A 15059-nucleotide genomic window follows, 5' to 3' on the forward strand; every position below is an offset into this window, starting at 1 on the left:
TGGCCGTATTTATAAACTCACTGTTGGTTATTCCAATTATGAAGTATATATTTATGTGTATACATTTAAATCTACTTTGGTCTTTTAACTGTGTATCTCAAGCACTTAACAAATGTGAACTGAGGTTTACAATACTTTTGGGAGGGCACAGGGAAATAGTAACCTATTACTGCCTGGGATGAAATAGCAGGTGGCTTCCAGCATACAGAAACCATCCGCAAGACCAGTGTGAAGATTCCCCTTCTGAGCTCTGCTGAGCCTCATTTTATCTGTTCTCTACTTGTTTGCAGAGAAGCTGGGACTGTGAATGTGCTATTGATCTGCGGGGATGCTGATGTCATTTATAGGCAGTTGACCACATTGCTCGACAAACCCAGTACAGGGAGAGCCATTTTCAAGCCATACATCTGTAGGCATTGCATCAGATCCAGGCAGTGGATATAGAGGTAGTGAATTTCTGTAGCGACATCTCAAGTTTGCCACAAGCTGAAGCATCCTTCCTATGAATCCTAGTACCTCAAAGCTTTCCTCAAAATGCAGACACTTGTCCATGCAGGACACTCATATGTCTGTAACTAGTGTTTTTTAAAGGTATAAAGCTTGTCACATTAGAGACCTGTTAGCTCTCCTAATTAGGGTCTTGTGGAATCTCTCCAGGCTGTGGCAAACATAAGGGATTTGTGGCTTGGGTTTGGGTTTTTTTTGTTGTTTGTTTTGTTTTGTTTTGTTTCTTTTCTCCTTTAGGTTTGACATCCTTCAATCAGGGATGTACCTATGTGTTAAGCAATAAGCTGCTGGGCAGACCTTTCTTTTCTGAGGAACATGAAGGAAGGTACTGCAAAGACCTCCAAAGAGGAGGTCAGGATGGCTTGGGGCAGCCAAGAACAGGAATGACCCACACCCAGTGACAGTCAGCAGTGGGGTAAGGGGGATTTCAAGGGAGACTGAGCTCAAGTACCCCAGGGACTTCAGACTCTGCACAGATGGCTGTGAAGGTGCACAGTGGAGCTCTGGGTGTATCTACAGCTCTACGGCAAGAAGTACCAGCTTCCCTGGAGCTGGGGGTGCCTGGCCAGCAGTTTCCCATCCTTGCTGTTGGAGAGCTGATGCAAAATTGCTCAGCTGAAAGGAGAAATAATTTCTCAGTGGAAGGATCATAGCACCATCTGCTGGGACTGCTCGTCGGTCCCACAGCAAGAAGGGACTGGTGTCATTTCCATGTCAAATATGGGATAATTTTCTCTTTTCCTTAAGTATTGGACAGCTGCATGCTTTCTGAAAGAAAGCTTTGCCCGAGAATGAAAAACAGAAAGGCTGTTATGTATTAGCTGAATTTGTAGATTTTTTTTTTTTTCATAGGTTCAACTGACTTCAGCAACAGTATAGCATTTCAGAGCCTCTTTCCTACCTCGGTCTCTTTTTGTCTGTGTTTGTCCTTTTTCCCTCCCTCCTTTGCAGCCTACAGGACTCTGTGCAGCACTCCTCACTGCCCTCTGCCACTCGGGTCCCCGTTCTCTGCGAGCCGGGCTGTCCCGGTGATGCAGTGGCACAGCATCACTCAAAACTGGCTCGTAACTCCGTTTTCGTATTCCCACTGGAGGGGCACAGGGTATTTTGCTAAAGTATTTACCTATTGCAACTCTCGAAACGTGGCTGCGAGTTTAGGATTGCTCTGCTCTCGCACAGCTTCTAATTTATTCTTGTTTATTCCTATTAACAGGAATAAACAGATACTGGAATAATCCCCAAATACTGAAACAAATCCAACTATGCCCCTTCGGCTATCGAGTGGAATTAAAGGTACGAGCTGCTGTGGAGCAGCTCGCTAGTGAACGACAGCCTTCCACCCCGGTGGCCCCGGTACAGCCCCTGCCCCGCCCGCAGGAGCCCCGCCGGCGCCCGGCCCCCGCTCCGTCCCGTCCGAGACTCCGCGCTCCGGGTTTCCCCGGCGCTTCCCTGCGCCGCCCCCGCTCCGTACAACCACGCTCCGGGTTTACCCGCTTGCCCGCGCCGGCCCCGCCCCGCGGCTCCGGTTTCAGCCGCTGCTACAGGGACCCCCAAGATGGAAACGCAGGGGCTGCCCGCCGCGGAGGCGGCCCGGGCCCGGCCCGGCGCCCAACATGGCGGCCCCGCCGCGCCGCCCGCCGCCCCGCGCCGCCCGCCGCCGCCGCCCGACTGGGAGCCGGCGGCCGCCGCCGCCTCCACCTCCTCCGCCGCCAGCACCACCGCGTCGGGCCTCTACGTGAGCTTCCCGGTGCTGTTGGTGGAGGAGAAGCCGGAGCCCGGCGCCAGCCCGGCGCCCAGCCCCTGCGCGCCGCCGGCGGGGCCCGCACCCGACAACGACGGGCTCCTGCTCGTCTTCAACGTGGTGCGCGGCGCGGCCGAGGCCGGCCCGGGCGGCGGCGGCGAAGCGGGGCGCAGCCAGCCCGGCCCGCCGCCCGCCGAGCCGCCGGAGGAGGCTCCCGGCTCGGCGGCGCCGCCGCCGCCTCCTCCTCCTCCTCCCCCGCCGCCGCCGCCGCTGCCCCCCGCCGGCGGCGATGGCGGGGCGGAGGACGGCTCCTTCTCGGGGACCATCACCATCAACAACCAGAGCCTGGTGGTGCGCATCGAGAACGGCGTCCTGACGCTGGGGCCCGGCGCCGAGCAGGCCGCGGGGGCCGCGCCGCCCGCCCTACCGCAGCCGCCGCCCCCCGCCGCCAGCCCCGCCGAGCCGCCGGGCGGGCCGCGGCCGCGCTCCCCGCCGGCCTTCCCCTGCCCGGAGCCGCGCTGCGGCGAAGCCTTCCCCCGCAAACAGCAGCTACGGCTGCACCGCCTCTCGGCGCACGGCGGCGGCGGGGAGGACGGCCGGGGGGCGGCGGCGGCGGCGGCGGGGGGGGGGACGGCGGCGCGGCCCTTCGGCTGCCCGGTGCCGGGCTGCGCCTGGTCCTTCGCCACGGCCTACAAGCTGCGGCGGCACCTGCACTCGCACGACAAACTGCGGCCTTTCGCCTGCGCGGCGCCGGGCTGCGCCAAGCGCTTCACCACCGTCTACAACCTGCGGGCCCACAGCCGCGCCCACGAGCAGGAGGCGGCGCACAAGTGCGAGGCGTGCGGGCAGCGCTTCCCCAGCGCCGCCCGCCTCGCCGCCCACCGCCGCCGCAGCCACCTGGAGCCCGAGCGGCCCTACCGCTGCGACTTCCCCGGTAAGCCGCCAACGGGGCTTGCTTCCCCTGCCCTCCCCTTCCCCCCCTCCCCCCCAAAAAAAAAAAAAAAAACCAACCCAAAAACCCAAACAAAACAACGGTTCGGCCAGGTTAAGGGTGGGATCTCTGCGGCTCAACTCGGTTTTCCACCCCGCAGCCCCTTCCTTCCCCTTCGGGTCACCCCCGGAGTGTTGAGGGCTCCACCTCGGTTATCGAGAGGGAAAGTTTGGGAGCTGGAGGGTGCTGTGCCTTCGCTGGTCGGTTTACGTGGGGCTTTGTGCCCGTGTGGTGAAACACCTTAAGGCACAGCACAAGTCCAAAGTGATATGCCTTAAACCGGGCTATATGTATTTTGATTGCCCCCCTTCTCTAAATAATTGTAATCCCTGGGACTAACGTCGCGTAGGGTTGCACTGTTTGGTTTTCCCTTGTGCCGGGATGTAATATCCTGGAAAAAGGATCATGAAGATGTCTTGCTAAAAGTTAGGAGAGAGAAGAGAATCCAGTGTTCCTGGTTCAGTGTTCTATCAAACCGATGTGCTGTTTCCCTTCTCTCCCCAGGTTGTGAAAGAACATTTATTACAGTGAGTGCGTTATTCTCCCATAATCGAGCCCACTTCAGAGAGCAGGAGCAGTTTTCTTGTTCGTTCCCTGGCTGTAACAAGCAGTATGACAAAGCCTGCCGGCTGAAGATCCACATGAGGAGTCACACAGGTATTCACAAGGGTGACTTGTAGATGGGGAAGTACACGGAAGATAATATGTGGAGAGCGGACTTCAGTTCGCTGGAGAAACTGAAAGTCATGAAGGGAGAAAGGGTGACATGAATTATTTAGAGTCAGTGAAGGTGTTTGAGTCTTGGCCTTCTGGGGGGTAGGAGTCTGCTGAATGAACTTGCCAAATGGGAAGTAGCTATAGATGCGCAAAGATGTGTCTTTTGGCGTGTGAGCTCTGTTCAGAAAAATTATCCTGTCTCTATTCCCAAATTCATAGACATTCAGAACATTGTGTAAATTTTAATATTGGTCAAAACAAATGTCTAAAAAGCTCTCAGAATATGTGGAATGTATGTACCAAGGTTTGGAACAGCAAGAAGATAAGTTTCAACTCAAGCAAGCACTCCTGACTTGCAAGGACCGCTGCTAAGCTGAAATACAGCCTTTCAGTGTTTTAAACACAGCTGTGTGTAGTCTCTACTGGCCTCTGTTTTCCTCGTTTCATGGCTTTCACTGTGTGGGGTTTGGGTTTTTGCCTTTTTTAAAGCATCACTTCTGTTAAGTGAAAGTTTGCGGACGTGATAGAAACCAGCTTCGCATGCTTCACTGTATTGTAATCCACAGGTCATGAAAACAGGAAAAAAACATTTCGGTTGTATTTCTGTTTTGAATAATGCTGTTATTGGTTATTGAAACACCTTCAAAATAGCTGAGATTCATATGAGATGGGTTGATAATTATCTGTGCTCCCTGATGCTTAGGGAAAGATGCAGTGGCCTTGAGTTAAAGCAGGCTCAGATTGTACAAGAGGGAAGGGGCGTCACAGTACTCTGCAGTGAATTTCAGGAGAGGGGGGTTGAGTCGTCTTGTCTTAATTCAATGTAAGCAGCTTTTTGGATTTTCTAGTAGCAGTGTGTATTTCTGTATTAGATTATTAATGGGACTTTTCTTTGCTTAAGGTGAAAGGCCTTTTATCTGCGACTTTGAAGGTTGTGGCTGGTCTTTCACCAGTATGTCCAAGCTGCTGAGGCATAAAAGGTAGCCTTTTCTGATCATACTGTCCTAAGTCACTTGCTGTTTGTTTGTTTTTCTTCCAGTACTTAAGCAGCAGTGGATTTAATCATGCTAATGGCAATTTCCTTCCCTTGTAGGAAACACGAAGATGACAGGAGGTTTATGTGCCCAGTAGAAGGCTGTGGGAAGTCCTTCACAAGAGCAGAACACTTGAAAGGCCACAGTATCACTCACCTTGGTACAAAACCATTTGAGTGTCCTGTAGAAGGTATTGTTCCGCTCTTGTATGTGTTAAGTGGTAATTGGTGTGTATATTGCCTAAGGATTGTGTGCCTTTTCCCCAAATGCAAGCTTATTACAGGATTGGAACAATTTGGAGTGAGTCTTCTAACAGAGTTTGAAGAGATAAAACTAAACAAGACATTGTAACTGAATGAGTGATCATTCGCAAATTTATGGATTGTGGAGAACATTAGTTCGTGCTCTAGCCTGATTTTTTTTTTTAACCTTTATGATGAGCAGGACTACTTTATTCTGGAAAATCCTACTTCTGACATTCAGTTTCTGTAGTTCAGCTTTTTCACTTGGTTCATCAGAAGTAATGAAAAGTGGTCTTGTCCAACACCTTCAAGGCCACATTTTGCTGTTATGACATGTCATCTTGAGTGTTCAGTGGTTCAGTGATGTGGTAGTCTCTGCTGCTGGGATGGTGGATGGCCGTGTGAGTGGTATCTGTTGTGGTCATACATACGGGAGCCTCGTTGATGCTCCATGGGTTTGTTAGCACTACCTCCGTCACTTCAGTAGGACTCCAGGAACAAAGATTTTGGGTCTGATCTGGAATATTCTGTGCCATAAAGTAAAGCAGCTCTACTTGGTGATTGTTTCCTCTTTTTAATGGTTTTGCCAGCAGTCATTGTGAAGATTTTACATTTAAGATGCCATAGCAGGGAGAGGTTGTGCATCACATGAAACAGGTTGTTGAACTTCTTCAAACAGGTTGTTGACTTTTTTCTGATTCCTTTGAATGTATGCACAGGTGCTGCAAAATAGCGGATAGAGTTCTGCAGAGCTACTCTGATTTGTTTTGTTAAGATACTAAGTATGAACATCAAACTGAAATTAGATGAAACTTTAAAGCCTTGTATATCTTCTTGCAGGTTGTTGTGCAAAATTTTCAGCACGCAGTAGTCTGTATATTCACTCCAAAAAACATCTTCAGGATGTGGACTCATTAAAGACTCGTTGCCCTGTATCCAGCTGTAATAAATTGTTCACTTCCAAGCACAGTATGAAGACGCACATGGTCAAACAGCATAACTTCAGCCCAGGTAAAGTATTTGTTTCAAACTATAGGAGGGTGCAATGGAAAAAGGAAATGTTTTATTAAGGAAAAGGTGTATTTACTGATGTTGAAATCCAAGCCCTGTTGATATGAGTGGCAGAATCTTCACCGAGACTGGAGTTGGTTGTCCCCCGCACTAAAGGTTTCAGCGGGACGTGTAACTGAGTATCAGAAAGTGAGACTTGAGCTTGACCTGTGTGAAATGGTGACAAATTGCAGCTCTTTTGAACGAAGTAGAGCTTGTCCTTCTCCGTGCCATCTGTAAAATGTGAGTTAGGACTAAAAGCACTTGTTTTTGCTCTCCTTTTTCCACTCCTCTACAACCTGACTTAGCCTGGACTGCCTTAGTGTTATCTTTTAGCGAGTGCTTTTGTAACTGAAATTTCTCAGTAAAAGAGTGAACTTATTTCAGTAAGCTTTTTTTCCCTTAAATCCTTAAGTCAGGGAAGTTGGGAAGTGTTTTACTAGGCTGAGAATCTAGAGTTTTAAGCTTCCTCCCTTGATCGTTTGTGTTTTTCCTCCCTATTGTCTGATGAAAGATCTGTCTCATAACCAAATCCTTCTCTTCCAGATCTCCTAACTCAGCTTGAAGCAACCAGCTCCCTCACACCCAGCAGTGAACTCACTAGTCCGGGACAGAGTGATCTCAGCAACATAGACCTCGTATCTCTATTCTCCAACGTGTCTAGTAACAACTCTGGAATTGCAACAGACATGGCGCTAGTGAACTCTGGAATTATCACCATCGATGTTGCTTCGGTGGGCTCAACACTCGGAGGAAACCTCCCTGTCAGCAACAATTCTTTAAGCCAGGTAGTCGATCCCTTGATCTTGGTGGCTAGCAGTGATATGCCGCAGAGCCTGGACAGTTCTCTCTTGCTGGGAACCAGTGCGACGGTTTTACAGCAAAGCACTTTAAATTTGGATGACGTACAGACTGTCAATGCAGAAGCCTTGGGTTCGCTGGCATCTCTGTCGGTGAGGAGTTCCAGTCAAGATGTGCACGGTTTGACGTCCAGCAATAATTTAACAATCGACACAGCCACTTTGACTCCTTCTAGTAGCCTCGGCGGTACCAATGTGCCTGAGTTACTAACGCCAAGTAAGGTTGAACGGAATTTGCTTCCTAGCTCCGACGTTGTTGGTCAACAAGAGGGCAGCAAAGTAGTGACGCAGTTTGTCTTCTCCAACCCTCCAGGGAGCTACAGTGCACAGAAAGAAATGGATCTTGGCACAGTGACTGGCAGCTCATTTCTGGTATGCAATAACTGTATTCATTTTACCCGTGTGAGTGAGACACCCTGACTTTGGGAATATCTATTGCTACTTATACCTTATAGGGGGACCTTCCTTTCAGATTTTGCAGGTCATGTATTTTGGCTTGTTTTGATGAAGGATATAGAATTATGTTGAATTACGTGTTGTCAGAAGTAGATTCAGTGTAGTGATAAGTTCTTTCAAGAAATACTGGAATTCTGGTGGGGACAGTTAAAGGAGAACCTTTCAAAGTAAGGAATTAAAAAATAAGTGGCCATCTGTCTGAGGGTGAAATGGCATTTACAAGAATACCCAAGAATAGGTGGTATGTCTTATGCATGTCATTCCAGGGAAGGATTTAGGCTGGGAGAGTAACTGAAACAGTATCATCTCAGTCCTCTTTTTTAAGTACTCTTCCCTTTCTGCTTTGCTATGCCACTGCAAATGTAATTGTTTATTTACATTACAAAGTAAATATTTACCCTGTTAAAATCTGAATGCTTATAAATGTGGAGCCAACTTCCTTTTCTGTTGAACTCCAGATATTAAGTACATACAGGGAATTTATTGAAACTCTAATCAGAAGAGCACGGGAAACGAGAAATCAGTGTTTGCGGTGTAAAAGATAAGTGTGACTGAGAACTCATTAGTCAGTGCTGATTATCTTGGTTTGCTCTTGCATTCAAAAAACTACGTCTCTTGGATTTTTTTTTCTTACTAGGAGAGCAGTGGGTCTGCGAGAACAGACTACAGAGCCATTCAGCTAGCCAAGAAAAGAAAACAAAAAGGGAATGGGAGTAGCACAGGTGAGAAGCCATTAATTTTTTAAATTTAATAAATACAATTAATTTGGGGGTTTGGCAGTGAAATGGGTGCAGGTATCTGAGCGCATTCTTAAATATCCGATCCGATTTATTGCTAGTTAAAATAATTATGCATGTGGTATACCATCTGTTACTCGGGATAATCACATTCTATGGAATATCAAATTCATGGTAAGCTTACAAAGAAATCTGCACCATATGTTTCATGATTGTTAACAAGACACTACCCCTTCATCTCTTCATCTGCTTTTTATTTTCATATTAAAACAACAAAAAAAATAAAGGTCACTTTGCTTTCTGTTGTTTACGCTTTTGGTCTTAACGAGTGGGTTCTTTTTTACTCAGTACAGGTAACAAAATACCAGCTGGATTTGTTTTGCTTCCATTTTTCACTTAGTAACAATGTGTATGCAGTGTTAAGGAATTAATTTCTTAGTTATCTAGAAATGCTCAAAACCCTCTCTTAGATTTTAGCCATGTAGCAAGTTCTTGTGCAGGGTGAGGTTTATGTCATGGTTTCAGATCTATTGTCTTAAACTGTAGTTTGAGTCAAAGCTGTCTGATGTGAATTACACACCGTTACTTTGTCCGATCAAACGCGGTCTGTGGCTCACTAGACCTGCACAAGCTCAGGCATTTGACTTGCGTCTACCCTTGGGTCTGGGGTGGAATATCATACATATATATATATATATATATATAGTTTAGTTCTTCCTCATTGTCTCTTAATATCTTCCACCTCTGAAAATCAAGGTCATAATTTTTAAGGTGAGTTAAGAGACTAGATCTGAATTGAGCACTGTCATGTTTCTGTACTTGTAAAAGGCATACCTGCATAAATTCTGTCTGGTTCAGTGAATCATCACACGGAAGGATAACTGCTTTATGAAGCTAGTTCTAAGTTTGCTTGTATTATCAAACGTGTGTATGTATCATCAAACATGTCTTTTAGACATAATTTAAAAAAGATTATTGCATTTAATCTGCATGTCTCCTAAAATGACCTCAGAAAATTCCTATTTCTGTTCTTACTGAAGACTCCCAGTAGTCCACTTCTCACCAGCTGTTGCGTTAACGCTACTATGTGCTTCTCAAAGTGGTCTACAAAGTCTAGTATTTGTAGTTGATTTAACTAGGTTGAATGAACACTGTAAGGGAAGGTTCAGTGTTTAAAAAGAAGTTATCCAAGCCTTTTATTTACTAAAAATTTAAAAAACAAATAAATAAAAAAAAAACCAAACAGCTGACAGGATTGTATCCTTACATTTATTTTTATTAGGTTTTTGGTTTTCAGCTTGTAATACAAGCAGCTGGTTCATCTTGTTTTCAACTGAAAAATGCTTAAGGTCGTAGTAGTTGTACTTCTGTAGCCTGTTCTATCTCATAGTCCTTGAAATCTTTCTGGAAATAGATGAGCTTCACTATGCTTTGGAAAAATTATGTACATGACTTCTCAGGAAATGATTTGCAAAATTAAAAATAGAAAATGCAGTTCTACTTCCTAGTTCCTTTCTATAACTCCACAAATATGCTGATGCTTCTGTGCTACCACAGGGGTGAGCCCTAAGCTTAGCAGTTTGTGATGTGGTTTTAATGGCATTCATATAAGAAGATGCTTAGTCAGCACTTGGAGTTCATCAGCTGATTGCCACCTGGCCTTTTAGCAGATACCAGATAATGCTTGATTATATTGTACTGTTTAGGTGTTTGCTGCGTAGCATAAGTAACTGCATAAAATTAAAAAGTACTAGTGGGGAAACTATGGCAAATTGCTTCTGACCATCCAAATATGAAAACTGCTGTCTTTTAGGGGCATCTGGCTCTGGTCAGAGGAAAAGCAAGGGTGGTAAAGTAAGCCCTACCAACTTTTCATCATCCAACCCTGGCAGTCGACTGGGTGGCAACATAGTTCTGCCGAATGGAGGGCTGACAATAAGGGACCCTGCCACTGGAGCCCAGTATGTGCAAATTCAGCTTCTTCAGGTAAGAGCTGAGGAGGAGAAACATGGTCATCTTCTCTGTTACCCAAACTGGCACATTTATGGAAGAATCTGACTATCCGTGAACTCTGGTACTAGAGTCACCTAGATGGGATCTTGAAATCTGCAATATGTACCGTGTCCATTAGAGCATTTGCCTGCAAGAAGCACTTTCCTGGGAAGTTTGTATGAAACTGGCTTTACAGAGGTCTAGAAATGCCTGAAAACAGAGCTGGTTCAGTCATACAACTGCTGGGGGCCCAAACAGATGCATTGTGCAAGTGGGTAAGATGTTAATATTTGGTTTAGTACTAATATTCACTCCAGCCTTGAACATATGGGCACTGTAACTGTAGGGAACATCCTGTTAGCTTCTTAGGCTGGGTACGCTTGATGCGGGAAATGCTGTGATGGAAGGAAGACTTTTATAGCGAACTTCCATTTTGCATGTGAGAGTGGTGATCCTTCAGGGGCTTAGGATTTTCCCAGTTTGGACAGGCAGTTACGAGAGCAGCAAAACAGATGCTACGTTCCTGTCCCAAAGTATGGGGTAATTGTTCTTCCGGAAGGAAAGGATTACTAGCATGCATTACCTTAGGGGTTGCATGGCAGTATGACTTTTTCCCCCAGGCTTTTTCTTTGTGGACACCCCCCTCCGATTTCTTACATTGCTTCACCTCTCGCTAATGTACAATGCAAATGAGACTGACACGAAAAGATTCCTGCAAAATGAAGTTTCAACCTAAACTTTTATTTCTCTAAACTGTTGAAATAAAGCTTAAGATTTTTATCTAAAAATACCTAGTAATCTATGTGGGCTGGCTAGTGGAGCATGGTGGGTAATACATTTTTGGTCAGGTGTCTATCTGTGTAGTATCCAGAGAGAGGGTGACTTCATTCCACTTTATTCCTAACAACATACGGTATGGAGGACGCTATGAGCAGCGTTCTCCCTCTGTCTAGTTTTCTGATGGGTGTAGAAGTTTGTAACCTTTCTGTTAAGTATCAGCTTCACACATGATGAAACTTGTGCATTTGAGTGTTATGTTTGTTGGAAGATGAACCATTCTTTTCTTCCTTCCTTTTTGGATCTTGCCAGTTTTCTGAGTTGATTGTGATAGGATAATAGGTTTTACATTGAGCTAGGTTCAGATTTAAGGGGCAGTTAGCTTTCCACATACCGTTGTGGGTGTAGGCCTTACTGGTAAGGTGCAGTAGCTTTATGAGATTTTTTTTTTAAATTGTGAGGCTGAGTGAAATTTGCCATATTGTGCTGAGATGCTTGGGGATCTTGTAATCGCATCATGTTTCTGCATTCACAGGATGATTCCCCAGGAGAGGGAGACTTGCCTTTTCAGCTGAGCTCTCAGTCCTCCTCGTCACATTCTCAGCTTACAGTGGATTTACCTGTTCACATACTTCAGGTACAGCATGTCAGAGCCGTTGGATTTTATTGCCTAGCTTGAAAGTGAAGACAATTTACTGTGAACACTGGTGTGCTGCCTAATGAAAATAGCTTGTTTTCCATTGGGAGTTTAATTTCACTTAGAAGAAGTAGTAAGCGGAGAGCTGTGCTGCAGGTCTATCTTGTGTATGTTACCAACCTTTGACACGGCACAGGTTGTTGTTTTTCTTCCTCTGTTACTGAGTAATGAAAACTAAATGTTACTCATTTATTACTGGAGTGCCCCATCTTTGTTTTCCTGATCCCATCCTGCAGGTATTAAATGGGTTCAAGAAAGAGGGTCAGAATTGATATGTAGCAGGCTACAGGAAGGGTGGGAAGCGAGAAATAAAATCTTGAGCCTAGATTTCAGAGTGGTGTCTGTATGGGGATGGCAGTTAAATTAAAAAGTCTGCTCGCTTCTACAGTCTTTGGTTTCACTACTTGCCCGTGTTAACTACTGAGCGTCAGTGTTGTTTGAATGCAGAAAGCTTCATACAGCTTCTTGCATAAACATTTTGTTATCTGGTGTTCTGGTGAACTGTGTGTTAGTGAGCAGGAGCAGCTGAGAACCGAGCAGCAATGAATGATTAGCGTGTACATAAATCACATTTTCTACTCTACCGTGTGGGGCTTTTGTTTCGATAAACTCTGCAATGCAGTTATTCTTACCAAGTGTGCTTCTTCTGGAGAGGAAATAAAGCTTTTGTGTTTGAGAGAAGCACCTTACTATGATGAACCTGGAAGTACTAGGGTCATTGGCCGTGGTAGAGAGTTAATAGAAGAAAAGCAAATAGTCACCGATTTTAAATTTATCTCTATTAGTAATGGTCATCTGAAGTGTTCCCAAGAAAACCAGAGCAGCGCTGTTTGAGTGGGTCCTCAAAGCAGAAAAGCTTTGAGTTTCCTCTAAACCATTCAAAGCATTTCTCTGCTCTTGGGTAAATGTCAAGGTAATCTTACTGATAAGCGTTAAAAGCATCTAGAGGTGAAAGCACTGATCTCTTCATGCTGTCTGTTTCCTTTAACAGGAACCACACAATTCCACTGAAGATGATGCAGGTTCTGATAACTCTCAGTTCACTGGAAGCACAATAAACTTACAGGATCTGGAATGACCGTTATTAAGAACAGCTACTTGAAAACAAATTGGGCAATCGTGTCTTGACGGAGTGAGATAACTGTGTGGGTCTTTTTCCAAGGAAAATATGAAAACTAGGAGTACTGGGTTATGGTTGCACTCTTTGCGATTTGCTAAGGACAGTTGCAGCTGAAAGATTTTCTTACAAAATGTAAATCCCACTTGATGTGCCTGTGTAAGATACCCTGCCTGCCTCGTGGCTGGAGAGACGGGGCAGACTGCTGTACGGTGTTGTTTCAGGGAGAAGTACTGTATTAAACTTCAAACTGAGGTAATATTTACTGTTTTCACAGGAAAGCAAGTATTCTACAGCTAACAAGTACAAATTTATAATCCTGCCTATGACAGTTAAAACTTTTTTTCTGTTGGTCTCCTGCTGGAGCCAGTGGCATCGAGGAATTAAAAGCTAAAATTTGCAAGCGTTTTTCACACACAAAAAAATAATCGTTTCGGCCCCTGTGTTTTGGCAGAAAACTGGAATGAAGCGTCACAGGTAACAAAATTAACATCCTGTGCCATGAAAATGAGATGCTCTAAAATCTTTGGTTTAGAAAGCTAGATTCTAAATGTTAACTTAGCTGTGAATCAGTTTGTAGCTCATGTTGAGTTTCTCCCTTTCCTTGCTCCTGCATCCCAAATATTTTGCTGAATTCTTCCAGCAAAACTTGAGAAAGAAAACTGCAATAGAACTGTGCTCACCGTAAGTGATTAGCTAAGAGTCCAACAGCATCTGAGAGAGGTTCGTTTTATCTTTGTGTTCCCTTTTTTGGGAGGAATGTTGAGTGTCATGTAAATTTAAGCACCTTGATTTTATCTCATCTATAAACTGCTGCCAAGTCACCTGTAAACTGGCCACTATCTATTTTTTTTTTTTTTTGGTGTTGTTTTTTTCCCCCCCTCAACTGAACACTGTTAACACTTGTTCTTTATTGATATCCCAGAGTGCCACATGCACGTGGAGCTTCCGGCTGGTTTACAGAATATGCAGTTGTCAGAGTATTTTATGAGAGGAAAAGAATTGTTACCGAGGAAGACTTGCCCCACTGAAAACCTGCAGTTTCTCTTGGGGGCGGGGGGAGAGGTTGTATGTACTGTACTTACCTGGCTTGCAGACAACTAAATAAGTATAGGGTTGTATAGGAAAAAAGAAAAAAAAAAAACACCTTTGGTTATGTTTTAAGGTAGTAATTTAAATGTTTCTTATGGTGATGTACTGAATGCCTATAAAGTTATGTATAGGAGTTTGATAAAAGGGTGTATGTACTGTTTTTTATTCTCAATGAGGTGTGTGTGTATGCACGTATGTGTATTTTTTTTACGAAATACGATATGTCATGCAGAAGAACATTGTGATCTTTCTAATCTTGCACATATTTATTTATTTTACAGTTATACTGATGTTGAATTCACACGAGGTCATTCAGAAATGCTTTTACTTCCTGTGCCTTTTGAACTATGTATGTGTCCAGATAAATGCTTTTGTGGTTGAAGACTTGGGGAGGAAAAAAAAGTATACAGGTTACATTCAACTACAGATCCTGATTTGTAGGCAATATTTTATCCTCTGGTTGAACCAGTTTTATTTTTCTATCTTTAGCTTAACTGAGCGTTGAGGTCTCTCTGTTCCTCTCATCCTGAGTTTACAGCTTATGTCCGGGGAATCTCTTAACCCTCTCAGGTTGGGTTTCCAAACCAAACTAATTGGTAGGTGAGATCTGCTACCTGGTTGGTAGCTGCGGCTGCAGCATGGAATCCGCTCCTAAGAGGTAGAAAGGGTGAGGAGGAATCGTGCTGAAGGGGGACTGCTGGGCTTGTGCTAGTGGTCTCTGTGCTCTTCCTGGATGCTGGGACGCCTCGAGCTCCCAATGCCTGCATTATTCTGTTCTCAAGGACCATACCAGTTCTTAATCTATTAAAATGGCCAAGGAACACTCCATCTTTTTATGGGACTTGCAACCACGTATTTCTACTTCTGAAAATGTACCTCACTCAGCTTTGTAAGTGAATGTAAAGTGCTAACCTCTTGGGGCTGAAAATTGGATCACTTGGCTTGAACTCCATTGCTGGCAATGGATACCTGAAGAACTGCTGGTGCAAAAAGGGTTAATAAAGCTTTTTTTTTATGGTCAGTTTGTCACTGAGTATTGTTCTTTGTGT

General features: G+C 45.0%; 1 protein-coding gene across 1 annotated transcript; it reads left to right on the forward strand.

Annotated features, from left to right (window-relative positions):
- Positions 1 to 2062: 2062 nt before the first annotated feature.
- On the forward strand, positions 2063 to 15031 carry ZXDC (ZXD family zinc finger C; the record flags this gene model as incomplete). The annotated part of the gene is made up of 10 exons (XM_082487537.1): positions 2063 to 3182; positions 3744 to 3896; positions 4858 to 4936; positions 5050 to 5180; positions 6073 to 6243; positions 6829 to 7514; positions 8236 to 8320; positions 10149 to 10321; positions 11640 to 11741; positions 12793 to 15031. The coding sequence occupies 10 exons, from the start codon at positions 2063 to 2065 to the stop codon at positions 12877 to 12879; spliced, it is 2787 nt and encodes a 928-aa protein (XP_082343663.1). The 3' UTR covers positions 12880 to 15031.
- Positions 15032 to 15059: the final 28 nt, after the last annotated feature.

The sequence above is a fragment of the Vanellus vanellus genome, assembly GCF_965231255.1.
Source record: "Vanellus vanellus genome assembly, chromosome: 9".
Lineage (NCBI taxonomy): Eukaryota > Metazoa > Chordata > Aves > Charadriiformes > Charadriidae > Vanellus > Vanellus vanellus.